This window comes from Cynara cardunculus (assembly GCF_001531365.2).
Source record: "Cynara cardunculus var. scolymus isolate 2C chromosome LG 11, CcrdV1, whole genome shotgun sequence".
Classification (NCBI taxonomy): domain Eukaryota; kingdom Viridiplantae; phylum Streptophyta; class Magnoliopsida; order Asterales; family Asteraceae; genus Cynara; species Cynara cardunculus.
Window position 1 is genome coordinate 1,583,382 of NC_037538.1, and position 20,427 is coordinate 1,603,808.

The 20,427-nt window shown below is 32.5% G+C and overlaps 2 protein-coding genes across 2 annotated transcripts; both read right to left on the reverse strand.

Annotated features, from left to right (window-relative positions):
• Positions 1 to 441: 441 nt before the first annotated feature.
• On the reverse strand, positions 442 to 2,814 carry LOC112520910 (receptor-like protein 9DC3). The gene has a single exon (XM_025129534.1). It carries the CDS (start codon positions 2,812 to 2,814, stop codon positions 442 to 444), a length of 2,373 nt encoding a protein of 790 aa, XP_024985302.1.
• Positions 2,815 to 10,524: 7,710 nt separating this feature from the next.
• LOC112520911 (receptor-like protein 33) lies at positions 10,525 to 12,680 on the reverse strand. The gene has a single exon (XM_025129536.1). It carries the CDS (start codon positions 12,678 to 12,680, stop codon positions 10,596 to 10,598), a length of 2,085 nt encoding a protein of 694 aa, XP_024985304.1. The 3' UTR covers positions 10,525 to 10,595.
• Between the last annotated feature and the right edge of the window lie 7,747 nt (positions 12,681 to 20,427).

The window sequence follows — 20,427 nt, forward strand, 5'->3', positions numbered from 1 at the left end:
ATTTTTCCCCCTTCTCTTTGGTGAACGTTGGATTATTTATAGTGACAGAAAAATGACCAACACTACTATAAAACAAAGTATCAACGATGAAAATTAACGACAGATAAAATCCCTCGCTGATCAGCGAGAGATCAGCAAGGGAATGACCGTAATTTTTTCTGTCGCTGATACTTTGTTTTCTAGTAGTGATTGAAACGAGAATAATGACTAATGTCTTAGACGAATGCTATCCCCCCACCAATCTGTTTGGATTCTTACTTCTTGTTATTAGAACAAATATATGTAGGGAGACGAGTTGTCGTTACGAGAAACACACGAGGCTGTAGCCTTCCAACATTACGAATTATAATCACAAGAAATCGAAAATATTTAGATATTACTACTGATTATAAGATAGTATGAAAAAACATTGAGCAATGAATGGACCACTCCTACAAACCCTCACCATATTTTGAAGAGCACAAGAAAATTCAGTAAGTAGCCCATGATCAAGATTGATGAGAAGAACCCAATCGGAAAACCGATCCAAGTTCCCTCCCAGAAAATCCATGATAGTTTCTCGTCATCTTCGGCCTCCTCTTTTCCTTCTGATGGTGGGATATCCTCCGGACATTTGATCATAATCTGCATACCGCATAATCCACTATTGTTGGCAAAATGCTTCAACTCATTCATGGTGTCCATTTGCCCACCTAGAGGTATCTTACCGAACAACTTGTTGTTGCTCACATCCAGAATTGTGAGTTCACCCAGCTTTGCTAGTGATTGAGGAATCGTACCTGAGATTTTGTTATGTGACAAATCCAGGCTCTCTATTACCTTAAGATTTCCAAAAGACACCGGAATGTCTCCGAAGAGGATGTTGTTTGAAATGTTGAGCAGTTTTAGGCCTTTGAGATTCCCTAACGATGCAGGAATTTCACCTGAGATTCTATTGTTCGACAAGTCCAATAAAGAGTACATATCAAGGTTTTGACTCGATAGGCCATGAAAATAGTTCTTCCAATTCACTATCAAGTCCTCAACGTGAATGTACATTAAGCTGCTATCCATTTCAATTTCAAGCTCAAAAGATGAATCAAACATGTAACTGAATGTTGGCTCTGGAATTTCGATCATTCTTGTGAGGTTCGATATTTCCTGTGGTATACTACCTGTTAGCTTGTTCTTAGAGAGATCAAGGATTTGAAGATTAGTGAAGTTGGAGATTGTTGTTGGGATAGATCCTTCAAAGGAATTGTTTCTTAGAACAAGAACTTGAAGATGTGGGCTTTCAGGAAGAACATCTTGGAAAGATCCTGTAATATCATTGTCATGAAGATCGAGGTATCGAAGATTGACCAATTTAGTAAAATTCCAAGGCAGCTTGCCAGAAAACTTATTCCCACCCAAATAAAGAATTACTATATTTATAGGAAAAGTGGTTGGGATGTTACCAGAGAACTCGTTGTATGACAAGTCTAAGTAAGACAATTTAGGATTATTGCTAAAAACAGGGAGATTGTGGCCTGAAAATTTGTTTCCAGACAAGTCAAGACCGTTGAGTTCGTGCATGTTGGACATGGATATTGGAATCTGTCCGGAAAAATTATTTCTTGACAACATAAGCACCCTCATGGATGTGGCATTGCCGATGTTGTCTGGCAACTTCCCAGAAAAATTGTTGTTGGACAAGATAAGAATAGATAAAAGTGTAGATTCAAATAGGCGATGTGGGATAGATCCAGTGAGGTTGTTGTTGGATAGGATGATGCTTCCTACGTCCATTTCGGTGAGCCAATATGGAAATCTTCCCTCGAATTGATTCATGCTTAAATCAAGATAATCCAAGAATTTTTGTGTTGAAATCCATTCAGGAATTTGGCCAGAAATTCCACAGGAAGGCATAGAGATTGCTCTTAGGTTACATCTTGGAACAATCTTTACTTTGTCATTCCAAATCAACTTGTTTCCTTTTCCACCACCAAGGAACAAACTGTCCAATGTTGTGATGTTGAATATCCAAGTTGGGATTTCTCCGGTTAGCTTGTTCCTTTGGAGAAGAAGGGTTTGTAAGTTGCTCAAGTTTTGGATCGATGATGGTATCGGACCCGTTAACTGGTTGTTGTGCAGGACAAGTGTGGTCATGTTGGGCAGTCTTCCTATGCCATTTGGAATTTGCATGGAGAATGAGTTATGAGATAAATAAAGCATTTCCAAGTCTTTCATGTTGGCAATCGAACAAGGGATTCTACCAGAGAACTGATTATGTTGAAGAGAAAGCTTTCTTAACTTCGTCAGATTTCCAATCTCTTCTGGGATGTTTCCGGTAAGATAATTACTACCAAGTTTCAACGTTTCAAGATTTTGATGCTTACCAACTTCAGGGCTTAAAATACCATTAAGCCCATTGTCTCTTAGATGAAGAACTCGAAGAGAAGTCAAATTCCAAAATTCAGGTGGAAAGTTTCCCTCGAACCTATTTAAGCTCATGTCCAGGTAACATAAGTTCGTCAACCCAAAAATTTGGTAGGGAATGGAGCCCTTAAACTCGTTTTCACTCATGTCAAGGTGGACCAGTTGGGTGAGATTTCCAAACCCATCTCCTGGGATCTCGCCTACAAACGAATTCCTCGAGATATCAAGTAGTTTCAATGATCGGATATGGAAAAGCGGAGTCAAGACATCAAAGAACACCGCGGTCGGATTGTCAAATGTATGTGTGATGTTGGATAGGTGGAGCTTGGTGATGGTTCTGGTTTTGCTGCAACTAACATGGTCCCAGGAGCAACAATCGGAATTGYAACTCCATGACGGAAGTGGATGAAGATTCATATCATAATTGAAATGGAGGAAATTGGTGAGGTTGGATTTGAAATTGAGAAGAGCTTGTTTGTGATGAAGAGGACAAGAGAATGATGGAATTAGAATGAAAGTGACTATGAACAAGACTAAGAGTGGTGTGTTTAGGGTGGTGGCCATGGTGATAGGGATTTGTAAATGGAGAGTAGGGTAGTGTCTTTGTTGAAAGATGGATCTGCAACTTATAAACATAAATGATTTGTGATGGTGTACCATTTGCATGTCAAATCAATGGGCATGAGTTTGAAAAAGGTTTTGGTATATGTCAATAATTTCTTTGAATAAATAAAATATGTACCAATTGAAAACAATTGATACATGGTATAAAATTATACATATCAATTATAATTGGTTGATAATACAAAAGAAAAAACGTGGTACATACCAGGCTAAAGGGTCGTTTACCAAACATTCATCGGGTAAGCGTTTACTAACAAAAGTCATCAACTTCACTTACCATTTTAAACCCGGTAAGCGCTTACCAGGTAAAAGTCTAGTCTCTCACTTATCGGGTAAGACTCTCGGTTCTTGTTATACGTCTTATCGAATTACATTACAAAACAAATGACTTTTACCCACAAAAATCATCCAGATAAATTTTGGTCATTGATTACCAACGGATTACCTAGAAAATACCAAAGGTTCCAGTAGAATCCGATATTTTTCCACAAATCCCCACAAATTACCAAGTAGGGCCTGGGAATATGTCACTGATTTGAGTTTCCCACCTTTATCCACCAACAATTTATCCACCAATTTTTGTGACAACTTTGTAATGAATCCCCTTTCAGTGACGAATTTCCCGGGGAAATCTCGGTAGGTAAAAGTCTTCCATTTAGTAGTACAAGAATTTCGGTCCTTTCCATGCTCAATCTGTAAAAAAAGTGATATCAGTAAGCATTTACCGGTGAGTGTTTAGTAAATGGCTCTTCTATTTATTTAAGGCAAAATGCGACAAAACTTACTTTAGTTTATATATATAAATCAAAATATTTAATAAAATAAATAGAAAAAAGACCAAAAACATTCGTCACATAGCGGCTAAAACTCAACGGCAAAGGTAGAGATCAGTTCCTTACGGGCGAAACTGAGGAAAACAAAAAAGCATAATAATACATGCATCACAAATAAGGTTCTATATTTTAATTTGGTTTTATGTTTTAAATAGTTCAAATGTTTTAGAAATGTAGTGGTAACCTATTTGGTGAGTATTCATAAAGAATGTTGTGGTACACATTCATGATGGATAATATTCATGACGAATACTCACAATATAGGTTGTTCATGCGTTCCTAAATAAATATGTTCTTTCGAATATAATATCTGATTTATAGATTTTGATATTATTTTAGTACTTTTTAATACGATTTAAGGAGTATGATAGTAAATTAAATATAGTCAATGATCGGGTTGGACCAGTCCCGGTTCCAAATGATTGGAGTGACTGATCGGTCCCGATCAAAAATCATAGGATTGATCCTAAGCCTAACAACCGGTACGATGGACTATATACGTTTACTTTTACCAGAAGTTGAATGTCCTATTCAATAATTGACTTGGATCCAATGTTTTGCAATGATTTGGTTCTCCACATTCGAAAAAAATACACAAATAAAAAGACATGGATGAAGGAGGCTTGCATGTGAATGTCGGATGGGGTTGTCGTGGGAAGCAGTGATGGTGGATTCTCAAGCTATGCTTGTCACTTGGATTAAATTTAGATCTAAATGTAATATTGATTGGTCTAGATGAGGTTGTAATCCGTTAGCTTTGTTTTAACTGTATTGTATCTTTTCTAGCGCCTTGCTAATATAGCATGTTAGGGTGTTTTGGAAGGGGTGTATTGTCCCGAAAAGAACTTGAAAATCACTCCCTATAAATAATTGGTCCCAGTCATAGTTCCATAACCACTTGCAAGTCGGGCTTTGAATTTACAGAAATCTCGTAAATGATCCCAAACCACTGGGCCTTAACTGGTTCCCGCCCATAACAATTAGTCCCATCCATCGCCTGTCCTTAATCGTGTTTGGCCATCTCTAGGATGGACTATATACATTTACTTTGACTTCCACAAGAAGACTCAAGGAAAGCCGTGGCAGATCCAAGATTTTTTTCTAGTAGGGTCACCTTTAAGGTAGTCTAAAGGCTTGCAAAGTCGTCCAATGTGTTTTTAACATAATTACAACGTTTCGAGGGATTTTTAAAGTTTTTTGGTTGATTTCGAATAATTTTTTGGTTTTTTTGATTGATTTCAATAGATTTTTTGGTTAGATTAACGGTTTCGATTGAGGTTGGGGGACCCGTGGAAAAATGTAGTAGGGGGGAAGTAAAAGGTAATCATGTAAAACATAAATTTGAACATCTGTGGCCACAATGAGATTTTTATTCCTCTTTGGATTTGAACCTGTGACCTCCTGGTACTTTTGAATTTGATTTTTTTTTATCACAGTACAACTGTAATCCATGTAAAAAGCACATAGCAAAGCACTTAAGGATGGACTGCGTTTACTTTGACTCGTGGAAGATGGGTCATTGTGGAAACCAAAAATAATTGACAAGAAGACTTCTTCGCATGACTTGTGGAAAACAACATCACAAACTTTCTTCCTCTTGATTTCTTTCATATTAAAAGATTCGATTAGTTTTGGAAAAACTAATTGATGTAAATCGCGAATTAATGGTAGTATCCACCCTCGTTTACCTCTTTCATTTTCGCTTTTGCTGTGGATGCAAACCAGAAAATGAAAAAAAAAAATTAGTTTTTAATGTCTAGAAATTATCAGATGATACTCTTTGATTGTGTATAATATAAATATAATATTTATATTAATCTATATATATATATATATATATATATACACTATCTTATTAAACAAATTTAGCAAAAGTCTTAAAATCTTAAAATACTAAATGACCAAAATACTATTTATACTCAATTTTTCACCCCCTTCTCTCCTCACATACATTCACTCCCTCACATACACTCACCCTTACATGCAGAATTTTTTAAAATTTTAAATTTAAATTTACATTTTATACCTCTATAATTAATTAATTCATTCATTTTACATCATTTTCTTTAAAAATTTTCATTTTACACTTTTATCAAATTAACATACATAATCGTATATTAATTAAAACATATTTAAAAAAATAGATTTTTATTTTAACCAATTACACCATTATAATCGTCTCGTTAATACTTTCGAAATGAGCTCAATATTGAATAGTTTTTGACTTAATTATATTATTATATATTATATATATATTATGAGAAAATATTTTTAATATTTACACTTTATACTTTTATAGTTATCTATTTAGTTTATAGTACATAATTTATTTTTTCAATTTTCGTTTTACATCATTATCACATTGAAAAACATAATTTTGTATTAACTAAAATTACATCTAACAACGAAATTAAATTCTTAGAAAACATTTTCATACCATTTATTCATCTTGTTCATCTTACATACTCATTTTTTAGGGGTGGCTAATAGCACCCCTATACATTGATATTGGCACCCCTAATATTACTTAAATTATTATGTTTTTTTTTTTTTTTTGTTTTAGTGTTTTCTTGTCTTTTAGTTATTATTATTTTTTGTCTTATTATTATTTTAGTTTATTTTAAAAATATATTCATTAGTATAAGTTATTGATTTAAAAATCTAAATTGAACCAATTATATTATGCCATGTGTCAATCCCAAAGGAAAAGCAAAATTACGATCCATTCGTGTGGTGATTTCGACGATGGANATATATATATATGTTAATTTTTTTTCTCTTTTACATTTTTATATAATATTTTAATTAATATATAATCGATACTATCTTATAAAGCATTTGGCTAAAACTTTTAAAAACTTTTAAACTCGTTCATCCTTAAACGATTTCATCCTTATCCGATTTCATCTCATATCTGAATTCGTGTAACTAACTGCAGATAAACACAATCAAATACATGATAAACATCTCATTTAAATATAAAAAATCTAAAATATAATTAGTATAATCATTAAATTCTAACAGAATACTTAATTATTATCTTTATAAAATTTATAATATTAAACCAAAAATAAACTGTTTATTAATGCATATTACTTAAAACTCAAGATTACAAGTAAATTATGCGTAGGTACAACTTATTAAAGCTTCATATCTGATTACAAGTAAATTGTGCTTATGTATAACTAACTGCGGATAAATATAATCAAGTATAGAGTAAACATCTTATTTCAAAATATAAAAAATTTAAAATATAATTAGAATAATTATCGAGTTCTAAAATATAAAAAATCTAAAATATAATTATATTTTTTGTTGTTTTTCCAATACATATATATATATATATATATAATAATAATAATAATAATAATAATAATAAAAGTATAAATGTATAAATGAAAACTATGTATATTATATGTATATAGGGTTGGGTTCACGTGAGACCAGTCTGTTTTCGTGAGACCCGTGAGACCACATTTTTACACTTAAAACTTCACAACAAAATCACTATGAAGGTTAAAAAAAGTCGAACTTTCACAGCAAAAACACTGTAAAAGTTAAAAACATCACATTCACAGCATTTTGCTGTGAAGTTTCAAGTGTAAAAAAGTAGTCTAACGGGTCTCACGAAAACAGACTGGTCTCACGTGATCCCAAGTCTATGTATATAACTAGCTATATATATAATAGTTATATAATATAACTTAAAATCATAATAATATACAATGGATATATATATATATATATATATATATATATATTTGTGAATGTATATGTAATAATAATAATACAACAAAATATAATATAATATATAATATAACTTAAAAATATTATTGAATAAATATATATATATATATGTGTGTGTGTGTGTATGTATATATTTAATAATAAAACATAATTATTATTATTTGACATTGACATTTGAAGACTTATATAAATTACAATTCCTGAGGCATTCAACACCCCCTATTGGGGGTGCCATTAGCACTCCCCATTTTTTAATATACTTTTTATTTTAACAAATTACACCATTATAATCGTCTCGTCAATCTTTTTGAAATGAACCCAATAATGAATATTATTTGATTTAATTATATTATTATAATCGTTTTTTCAATACATTTGAAGTGAACACAATATTGAATATTTCATTTTTCGTTGTATACTCTTATCACATTAACATACATAATTGTATATTAACTAAAATCCGTTACAAATATGTGTTTTTTTAATAAGTTACATCATTGTTCGTCTCGACAATAACTTCAAAATGAACCCAATATTGAACATCGTTTTATTTAATTATGGAACTGTAATTATATAAATATCATAAGGGTATAAAATAAAAATAAAGAAGTAAATAAATATAATAAATTTTTATAAAGRTATAAAGTATAAATATTGAAAAAAACTCATATACAAATATATAATTTAAAAAATACATATTTTTAATACTTTATTAATTAGTAATAATATAAAGTTAATTAATTTATATAATTATTAAAAAAATATGTATCCTTAATACTTAATTAATTAATAATAATAATAATTAATTAATACATGTAATTATAGTATAGATAAAAAACGTAGAGGATATAATAGAAAAGTATTTAAAAAATTGAAGGGTTAAAACTAAAAATATTAAGGGTTAAAATTGAAAAAATAAATAAATAAATTTTAATGTATTTTTTTGTATCATGTAGATGGGGGTGTAGAAAAAATGGGGAGAAAGAAATAGGAGGGGGTGGGGATAGAAAACCCCTTTAAAATTATAATTTTAAATTTACATTTTATACTCTTATAATTAATTAATTCATTCACTTTACGTTCTTTACTTTTAAATGTTCCATTTTAAACATTTATCAAATTAACATACATAATCGTATAAAATTATAATTTTAAATTTACATTTTATACTCTTATAATTAATTAATTCATTCACTTTACGTTCTTTACTTTTAAATGTTCCATTTTAAACATTTATCAAATTAACATACATAATCGTATAAAATTATAATTTTAAATTTACACTATATAGAGGCCTAATCAAACGAGAACTGATTAGTTTGTGGTAACTGTGAGGTCCAATCTCAACCATAAATCAACGAATAAATTAGAAAATTAATAATTATGGTAGTTTGAGTTAAAATTATAATTAGAGGGCATATTAGGTATTTTTTTAAAAACTCTTCTCTCCTCTCTCATCTCTCAGACCTCCAATCTTCGGCCTCCGGTGAAATCGGTATCACAGTATATCACAATGGGTATCACATTGTTTATTACAATGAATATCACATTGTGTATCTTTGTTTTTAGCAAGCCCTTTAGTTGGGAGAATTGGATTTGTAACCCGATGGATGCTGTATATTCGGCTATTAACTAGCCCCTCGCTAGTCTTCTTCCTTTCTTAATAAATTGAATTTTGCTGTCAAAAAAAAAAGTTCTCTAATTATAATTTTAACTCAAACTACCATTATTATTAATTTTCTAATTTATCCGTTGATTTGTGGTTGAGATTGGATCTCACAGTTACCACAAACTAATCAGTTCTCCTCTGAATGGACCCAAATATATATATATATATATATATATATCAAAACCGATTTAATGGCAATGAGTTAACTATATATTTTTACACAAATATTTTCTTAAACAAATATTTTTTTTTTTTAAAATAAGGTGGTTCAAACATTTCACTTTTCAATCCATCATCTCCTAAAACACAGAAATTGTTATTGAAAAATCTGTTTCTTCCAAAAGCCAGAGTGAATGCATGTTGGGGAAGGATGTTGGAATTCTCAATTCATATGATAAAGTTTCAAGATTCTTTATTTGATGTAATATCTGATGACGTAAACGTCAAGTTATTCCTTAAATCCGTTTTATATCTTTCATAACTATTACAATACATTTTATAAATGGATATTCACGTAATGTCATAAGTTTAATGGTTAAACCACAAGAGTGGTGTCTGATTGGTTTGAGCTTGGGCTCCAAATGTCAAAAGTGTCTGGTTCAAATCCGAGAAGGAATAACAATCCCCTTATAGCCATGGAGGTTCAAATGCAAAACAGCGATTAGTCGGTTCACATAGCGAATTAGATAACCAGGTTAATTAAAAAAAATGTTATCGATTAATAAGGAGCAACATTGGTGTTATGCCTTTCCCCATCACGATTCTATCCCTTTTCCGAAATTCGTAACTGATTCATTGATATTTATCACAAAACCGATGCCCATTCATTTCCATTGCTAAAGAAGAAAACGAGAGAAGACCAACAACCGCTGATCGAGGGTTTGAAGCCTCGAGTTCAACGATGTTCAAGCAACAATTAAGGTAATGAAAACGGCATCGAATGCAACAATCTATAAGCGCCAAGTGGGTAAGAGCCGTGACCCTCATTTACCGGATAAGTCTCTTGGTCTTTGTCATTGCTCTTACTGGGTAAGTGTTTGATAAATGGCTATTAGTATCGATTGATACGACAAACCTCCTTGTAATGGTGACCAAAACACGGTCCACAATCGACAGCCGCCGTGGTGAAACTATGGTGGGTTTTCACCCACTGTTAGCGGCGATTTGAGACCCGATTAAGCAATAATATTAGTGTAGAATATGGTGAACGATCTTATAGAAGTAGGCTTTGAACATAAACAGTAAAGAAACTCTAAGAATGGCCATTCAACAAATCATAGATCCTATGATGGATTACAAGATAGTATGAGAAAACATTGAAATTTTCACCAAAATCTGAAGAGTTGCAGAAAATTCAAACAATAGGCCATGATCAAGATTGAAGAGAAGAACCCCAGTGGAAAACCGACCCAAGTTCCCTCCCACAAAATCCATAACTGTTGTTCGTCATCCTCTTCTCTTCCTTCGCGTGGTGGGACATCCTCTGGACATGTGATCCTAATTTGCATACCACATAATCCGCTGTTGTTGGCAAAATACTTCAACTCATTCATCGTGTTCATTTGCCCACCCAAAGGTATCTTACCTCTCAACTTGTTGTTGCTCACATCTAGTACTGTCAGTTCATCCAGTTTTGCTAGTGATTGAGGAATCAAACCTGAGATTTTGTTGTGTGACAAATCCAAACTCTCTACACCCTTAAGGTTACCGAAAGACACTGGAATGTGCCCGGATATGTTGTTGTGTGAAATGTTGAGCGCTTTTAGGCCTTTGAGATTGCCTAACGGTGGCGGAACTTCACCTGAGAATTTGTTGTCTGACAAGTCCAAGAAAGAGTATATACCGAGGGTACGACTTGATAGGCCTCGAAAAGAGCTCTTCCAGTTCACTATCAAGTCCTGAATGTCAAAGACGATCTTGGAATCCTCATAAATGGACATGTAAATAGTGAACACGTAACCGGATGTTGACATGTGCGGAGCTTCTATCATTCTTGCAAGGTTACCTATTTCCTGCGGAATACTTCCTGTTAGGTTGTTCCTAGAGAGATCAAGAATCCGAAGAGAAGTGAGGTTGGAGATTGTTCTTGGGATAAATCCTTCAAGGGAATTGTTTCTTAAGTTTAGGACTTGAAGAGTTGGGATTTGAGGCAAAGTATCCTGAAAATTTCCCGTAATATCGTTGTTATGAAGATCGAGATGTTCGAGGTTAACTAACTTAGTCAAATTCCAGGGCAGGTTACCAGAAAACTTGTTCCTACCTAGAAATAGATTTTGAAGTTTTGTGGGAAAAGCCACTGGAATATTACCGGAGAACTCGTTGTACGACAAGTCGAGGTAAGATAACACTAGATTATCTCTGAGATTAGGGAAATTGTCGCCGGAAAATCTATTTCTGGACAAGTCCAGAAGCCATAGCGAGCGCATGTTGGAGATGGACATTGGAATTTGTCCCAAAAAATTATTTCCCGACAACATAAGAATCTCCGTCCCATTCGCATTGCCTATGTTCTGTGGCAACTCTCCAGAAAAACCGTTCTGAGACACATCAAGAACCATTAAACTTATTGATTTAAATACTTGAGATGGGATTGATCCGGTGAGCTTGTTATCGGAAAGAACTATGCTTTCAATTTCCATATTGGCAAGCCAATCTGGGAATCTTCCCTCCAGCTGATTCCGGCTCAAGTCAAGAAATTCCAAATCTATCTGTGATGAAATCCATATAGGAATTTCACCAGAAATTCCACAAGAAGGCATAGACATTTGTACTAACCTACATCTTGGAACAATCCTTGTTGTGTTACTCCAAATCAAGTTGTTTCCTTTTCCACCGATGAACAAACTCTTTAAAGTTTTGATTTCGAATAAGCGAGTTGGGATTTCTCCGCGCAGGTTGTTGTTTTGGAGTAGAAGGGTTTCTAACTTGCTCAAGTTTTGTATCGATGATGGTATCGAACCCACAAACCGGTTATCGCCCAGGTCAAGTGTATTCATGTTATGTAGCCTTCCTAAGCCGGTTGGAATGTGCAGGGAGAATGAATTTTCAGAGAAATAAAGTGTTTCCAACTCCTTCATGTTTGCAATTGAAGGAGGGATTCCACCGGAGAGTTGATTATTTCTAAGGGAAAATTCTCTTAACTTGGTTAGATTTCCAATCTCTTCCGGGATGTTCCCAGTAAGAGAATTCGCACTCAAATTCAACGATATAAGATTTCGAAGATTACCAACTTTAGGACTTAGAACACCTTGGAGATTATTGAAACTTAGATCAAGAACTCGAAGAGATTCGAGTTCAAAAAGTTGAGGAGGAATGGAGCCATTGAAGTTGTTTTGCATCATGTAAAGATGGACCAGTTGAGTGAGATTCCTAAATCCATCTATGGGCATCTCACCTACTAACCCATTCATCGAGATATCGAGTAGTTTCAGTGATCGGATATGGAAAAGCGGAGTCAAGATGTGAGAGAACACCAAAACCGGATTGACAAGTTGAGGAACAATGGCGTATAGGTAGAGCTCAGTGACGGTTCTGGTTGTATTTCCGGTGCAATAGACATATTCCCAGGAGCAACAATCGGAATTAGCATTCCATGAGTCGAATGGCTTGAAATATTCAGAGTTGAAGCTGGAATTGGAATGAAAGCTGGTGATGAGATTATTTTTGAAGCGGAGAAGTGATTGTTTTTGATGAAGTGGACAAGATAATGATGGGATTGGAATGGAATTAATGAATATGAAGAAGATCAACAGCAATAAGAGTGGTGTGGCTATGGCGGTGGCCATGGTGGTTTCTATGTTTGTACAAAGTGGTGGCAAGGTTTATTATAAAAGGATTTGTGTGGGTTTACCGTTTCCAAGTCAAGTCAACAAAGTACAAGTTTAAATGAAAAATACTTGGTTTCTTTTGGTTGGAATTTAGCAATAGCATTGTAGGCATAACTAAATACCCTCATCGGTGCCATTCATTTGAACTAAGATTCACATCCATAACCTCTTGTATGTCCCATGTTTTCAAAGTAACAGAACCCATCAAGAAACAAACGGGCGTATGCTTTTTTTTCTTTTCAATAATCGAGTGAGCAGGAGCCTGCTCAGCTCGTAATAGGTCCGCCCCTACATACATGTTATTTTTTATTGGTTAATCGTTTCAAAAGATGAACATCGTGTATTGCAAAAGACGATGGAATTCAAATAAAAGAGGGTTTGTGTGTTCATGTAAAATATATATTTTTTATTTTAACAAACATTAAATGATTATGTGTTTCGAATTTGATTATTTTACCACAATCATGAGGAAGCTTACTCTTAACGCATTGACTTGTCGTTTTGCTTATTAACATTAATTTAAAATGCTTTTTTTTCTGTTTTATTATATTTTTGATTCCCACCGATTGATCATTATATTAATCATATGTATAAAGATGAGATTATGACATATATTTTGACGTGATCTAATGAATACGATTGCATTAATTGCACCTCTACTACAGGACGCATTTGTCTCTATTTGGTATTGTTGAGACATCGTCTAAAACGACTTTCCATACGGGTAAACCCGCTTACAAACCCGCCCGCCTAGATATTTGTTGTTTGTCGTAGAAACAATGTCTAACGACATTGAAATACGTGAGGCCGCTGATATTTATATCATTGAAATCATCACGTGAAACCGAACGAAACCCCCATATTGGTATATCAAAAACGAATTACAGGGGCAGCAAAAAGTGTAATAGGATGACATATTTCGGGTTACCAATTGATGATAACATGATATTTTACCAAACTTTGAACACTATTAGAAAACTCATTAAGTAGCAAATGATCAAGATTGAGGTGAAGAACCCAATCGGAAAACCAATAAAAGTTCCCTCCCAGGAAATCCATGATACTCTCTCGTCATCATCTTTCTTGTCATCATCTGCATTCTCTAGACATATGACATCAATCTACATACCGTATAATCCACTATTGTTGGCAAAATAATGAAACCCGCGCATCGTGCTCATTTGCCCACCCATGGGTATCTTACCTGTCAACCTGTTGTTGCTCACATCTAGGATCCTGAGTCCATCCAGCTTCTCTAGCGATTGAGGAATCGAACCAGAGATATTGTTGTGAGACAAATCCATGCTCTCTATGTTCTCAAGATTTCCGAAAGACATTGGAATGTGTCCGGAGATGATGTTGTGTGAAACATTGAGCACTTTTAGGCTTTTGAGATCACCTAACGATGTCGGACATGGAAGTTGGAATTCTTCCAGAAAAATTATTTCCTGACAACACAAGGATCGCCATCAATTTGGTGTTTCCTATGTTATCTGGCAACTCCCCAAACATACTGTTTCTAGACAATGCAAGAACTATTAAGTTTTCGGATTCAAATAGAGGAGGCGGGATTGATCCGTTGATTGGTTTTAAGTCGATGAGAATCTTTATCTGTTTGACAACTGCTGAATGGTTTGTTGCAGAATAATTAAGTGATTAGAATGATTAAGAGGCTCTAATGATATAGTGCAAAATGAAATATAATTACAATAAATTAGAGCACTGAATGTTTAAGGGACTCATGATACAAAATCATTCAGATGGTTTTATAACAATTAAGAGACAGACTTTTTTTTGCCAAACAAGATTTACCTCTTAACGATTCAGAGGTTGTCTCTTAATGAAACTACTAAGAGGTAAACGAACAACCCTACAAAGATCAAGAATCTTACTGATAAATGTTTGATAAACGATCCTAAATTACAAATTTAATATTTGATTAAAGGAAAAGAAATCTAAGAAAATCTCAAGCTTCCAATTATAAAAGGGAAGACGATATTGAAAAGGAAAAATAAGAATTCTACCTTTCGAAAACGAGACGATTATTCTTTTTTATTTTAATCTTTCAGATAAAGACATGTGTTAACGGGTCGAGTCGCGCTATCCAATACTCGACTTTGAAAAACTCGTGAGATACTCGAATTTTTATATAGAATTAGTTTTATTATATAATTTGTAAATATAATGTGAAACTTTATTAATAAATTTACCAATAAAAAGAAAAATAACATATAGATTAGATATTTAAACAAAATTAATCATTTTTAAAAAATGAAAATTAGTCAAAAAAATTTATTAAAATCATAACTAAAAAAACAATACAACTATTGGTAAAGTTGTCCCACGTTGGAAAAGAGAAACTAAAAAAATGTTGAAAAGCCTTATAAAAAGCGAACGATATGATTGAAGTTCGTAGCTTTAACATTTTGATGATGAAACTTGAGGTGCATCTTGAGTTTTATAATTTATAAAACAAGACCTTTAAATTTCACAAGTTTCAACAGATGAGTTTGGTTTGAGTTTAAGATTGGTCTGAGCTTCAAATGAGTCCAAGCTCGAGTTCAAGTTTAAAAGATTACGATCGAGTTCGAGTCAAGTTTAGTTTTTAACTACTCGCGAGTTTTTGAGTCGAGTTCGAACTCTGGAAATGAGTATCGAGCTCTACTCAAGTATACGAATACTTGAGCTCGACTTGCATTTTATCCATTTTTTGGTTTTTAAAAATAGGTATAATATTTTTTCCATTGTCTTCGAAATTATATCTACTATTTAATACAAATATTCATTTGTAACACGTCATGGAAATAATATAGCAGAAAATAAGGTTGTTTAATCATTCAAAGCTTTGTTTTTGTATGGTTTTGTGATACAAGTGGAAGCTTCATGACTAACTCTAAATTAATTAAGAAACTAGAATCCATTCATAACACGTCACATGTTTCTATTCAAAATGAATATTTATTATGAATAATGCATTTATGATAAATATAAAAATGTTATTTATTATGAATGTGATATTCATCATAAATTACGCATTCATGATAAATATGAATGTTTTATTCATAATGAATAACATATTTGTATTCCTGATGAATATGTTATATTATACGCTATGATCGATTCTTGGGTTCCTAATCAATTTTAGGTTTCTAATGAAATTTGCACCCTTATCATATATATTAGAACGTATTGTTTTAAAATATGATCTCTAGAAGTTTATTCTAATAAACCATACTAATTTTCATTTTGAGTAAACTATGTTTTTTTTGTCCATGTGGTTTGTTGAAGTTACTGTTTTCGTCTTTGCAGTATACAATCCGTTGATGTTTTTGTGCTTGTACTTTACAATTCATTATTGTTTTTGCACTTTAGTTTATAATTCATTGTTGTTTTCACCTTCCATACTTACTACTAATGAAGTTAGTGTCAGGAACGAAAATAACCGTGAATAATAAATTATGAGGACAAAACTGTAACTTAAAAAATTAATTATTAAACGAAAATAACCGTGAATAATAAACGGTTGTGATTTAATGATATTTAAAAATTAATTATTAAATTAATATTTTCAATTAACATATGTGAACAAAATATCAAAGGGTATTTAAGTAAAAAGTAATATATCTTTGATACACAAGTTGTCAGACATATGAACAACTTGTGTATATCTTCAAAACCCCATCAAACAAAAAAGATTAGACATATGAACAATATGTGAACCGTATGAATATCTTCTGTATATTCAGGAGTCAACTCTGTTGTATGTACATGAACACCTATGAACCAAGGCATCTAGGGTTGTGTCTTTTCATACGTGTTCACATGTTTTAACATGTTCTGTGTGTGTGTGTGTGTGTGTGTGTGTGTGTGTGTGTATGTATTTATATGAATATCTAGTGACTTGAATATACATGAACACTTATGAATCACGACATCTAAGGCTGTGTGATTACTGATGTGTTCATATGTCAAATGTGAGAACTGTCGATTAAAATAAATGTGAATTAGAACATAAACACGTGTGAAACCCCAATGTCAATATTGCATCATGATCAATTGTGATATTTTCAAATTTGTAACTTCCAATTAATTATTTGGGAGTTACATAAAATGACAAATTACTTAAACACCCTTGTATTTAATATATGAGTTACATTTGAATCAAACTCTTTCTATATATATATATATATATATATATATATAGAGAGAGAGAGAGAGAGAGAGAGGGAGAGGGGTTGGTTATTATACAACCCTTGACATTTGTGCAACCAATACAACCCAATCTCAACCGTCCATTTCATTTGATGAATATGTGATTTCATAGAAGTTTTGATTGTTTCCTAATATAAAATATTAATCATAATTAATGAACTCTATTCATATTCCCTAAATATTTAAATCATAATAAATGAACTCCCATCATTTATATAAATATCTCAATTAATTGGGTTGCAAGGGTTGTACAAATATATAAGGTTGTAAAAGAAATATACCCTCTCTCTCTCTCTCTCTATATATATATATATATGCACATCTATGTATACATATTAATATAAATATTATATTTATATTATTGACAATCAAAGAGTATCATCTGATAATTTCTAAACATTAAAAACTGTTTTTTTTTTCATTTTCTGGTTTGCATCCACAACGAAAGAGAAAATAAAAGAGGTAAATGAGGGTGGATATACCTATCCTTATAATACAATTTCCTAACAAAAAAATTTATTGCCACTGTGCTACGCGCGATACACAATACTAGTAATTCAATAATTTCGAAGTTAGTTCAAACTCACTATCAGAAGTTTTAGCTAGAGCACATTTACAAAAAAGTTTATCTTAATTTTTGAAAAAACATATATAACCTTATAAACAATACAATATTTGTACAACAAATATCTTATCTTCGAATGACAAACTTGAACAAATACGATATGATTGATATATAAATTGTATTCTTTTTGCATATTTTGATATATTATTCAATCCGTCCAACTGAAATTTACCATCTCGCATGCAGCTGATATTCATACCATTAATCTGCAATTTACATCAATTAATTTTTCCAAGACTAATCAAATCTTTTAATAGAAAATAAATCAAGAGGAAGAAAGTTTGTGATGTTGTTTTCCACAAGTCATGCAAAGAAGTCTTCTTGTCAATTATTTTTGGTTTCCACAATGACCCATCTTCCACGAGTCAAAGTAAACGCAGTCCATCCTTTACGTGCTTTGCTATGTGCTTTTTACATGGATTACAGTTGTACTGTGATAAAAAAAAAATTAAGTTCAAAAGTACCAGGAGATCTCAGGTTCAAATCCAAAGAGGAATAAAAATCTTATTGTGACCACAGATGTTCAAATGCGGTGACTCCGGGCCATCTGCAAAACAGGTGGTCACCCTGGGATTAGTCGTCTCGCATAGCGGGTTGGATATCCAAGTTAATAAAAAAAAAACCTTTAGATATATATTTGTCACTGAAATTAAGTATAACCTATGTGAAAAAAACAATAATATTTATATTAAGACATTTTGTCATCTGATTTATCGTAAGAAATTTATGCTACGATTACCATCTACATTTATGTAGGTTGGTGTGCCAGTTTCGTTTCATTCGGACAATTATTAAAACAAATTGGTATGGTTTGGTTCGTAACTTTAGTGACTAACCATGTATTTTTAATAATTTATTTATATTTCTTGTAAAATAATCATAATATTTGGTTATTTTCTTATAATGTATTAAAAATATGGTTAGTGATTTGTTTTAATATAATCATGTATGTTGTACGTGACATTATTTGAAAGATATTCAATAATAATATTAGTTTAAATGATTAAAATAAGACAGCATTAAAGAAAAAAAAGGCTCATAACGTGGTTACTTTCCTTCGAGGGTGGACACACTAGCAAAAGGGGGTACCCCACTCAAAAAGTCAAAAAAAATCCGAATTTAGGTTTTACATGATTACCTTTCACTCCCCCTAATTATATTTTTCCACGGCCTCCAACTCCAATCGAAACCGTTACTCTAACCAAAAAGTCTATTGAAATAAATCAAAAAAACAAAAAAATTATTCGAAATCGACAAAAACACTAAAAAATCCCTCGAAATCAACCAAAAAACTTTAAAAATCCCTCGAAACGTTGTAATTAGGTTAAAAACACATTGGACGACTTTGCGAGCCTTTATACTACCTTAAAGGTGACCCCATTAGATAAAAATCCTTGATCTGCCACGGCTTTCCTTGAGTCTTCTTGTGGAAGTCAAAGTAAATGTATATAGTCCATCCTAGAGATGGCCAAACACGATTAGGGACAGACGATGGATGGGACTGATTGTTATGGGCGGAAGCGGGTTAAGGCCCAACGGTTTGCGACCATTTACGAGATTTCTGTAAATTAAAAGTCCGACCTGTAAGTGGTTATGGAACTAAGACTGGTACCAATTATTTATAGGGAGTGATTTTCAGGTTCTTTTCGGGACAATTTTGCATAGGGACTCATTTTTTAAAGATTTTTTTCAAATAAATATAATAGTTAAAGTGTATTTCAATATTCATTTGTAAAGGCCTAACTCTTACCCACTTGATATTTACGTCATTAGATATTACATCAAATAAAAAATCTTGAAACTTTATCATATGAATTGAGAATTTTTTTTTTGAAATTTTTTTTACTAAATGCTTACTTGGTAAGTGTTTATCGAATAAGTTTCCACATCGGATGAACATGACAAGGACCAAGAATTTTACTGGGTAAGAACGATGAGAATGATGGAGAATCTTACCCGGTAAGTGAAGATAACGGCTCTTACTCAGGTAAGTGCTTACCCTGTAAACTGGTGCATTGGATGCGTTTTAATGTACTAAAATCTTACACATCAAAATAAATTATAATGTTAAACTCCTATAGGTAAGCACAATAAAAATCAGATGTATTCTACAAAAAATAAATTATAATCTTATGCATCAAAATAAAAACCAGATGTATTCTACAAAAAATAACAATTAAACCTCGTAAGAGTTATGATATGAAAGGAACAAAATTTGTAACGTTATTTCCGACATTCACATGCAAGCCTCCTTCATCCATGTCATTTTATTTGTGTGCTTTTTTCGAATTTGGAGAACCAAATCATTGCAAAACATTGGATCCAAATCAATTATTGAATAGGACATTCAACTCCTTGTATGAATGAAAAACTAGTTGTGTACCCGCGTAATGCAGTAGGAGCCATGAATTTTAACGATTTTGAAGTTCCACTGGTTTTATAAGATAATATTTAACGATGATATATGTTACACTTGGTCTTTACATATTAATA

Bases quoted from the DNA above. Each gene is read 5' to 3' on its own strand.
- LOC112520911 (XM_025129536.1), bottom strand. From the start codon at position 12,680: ATGAATGGGTTAGTAGGTGAGATGCCCATAGATGGATTTAGGAATCTC.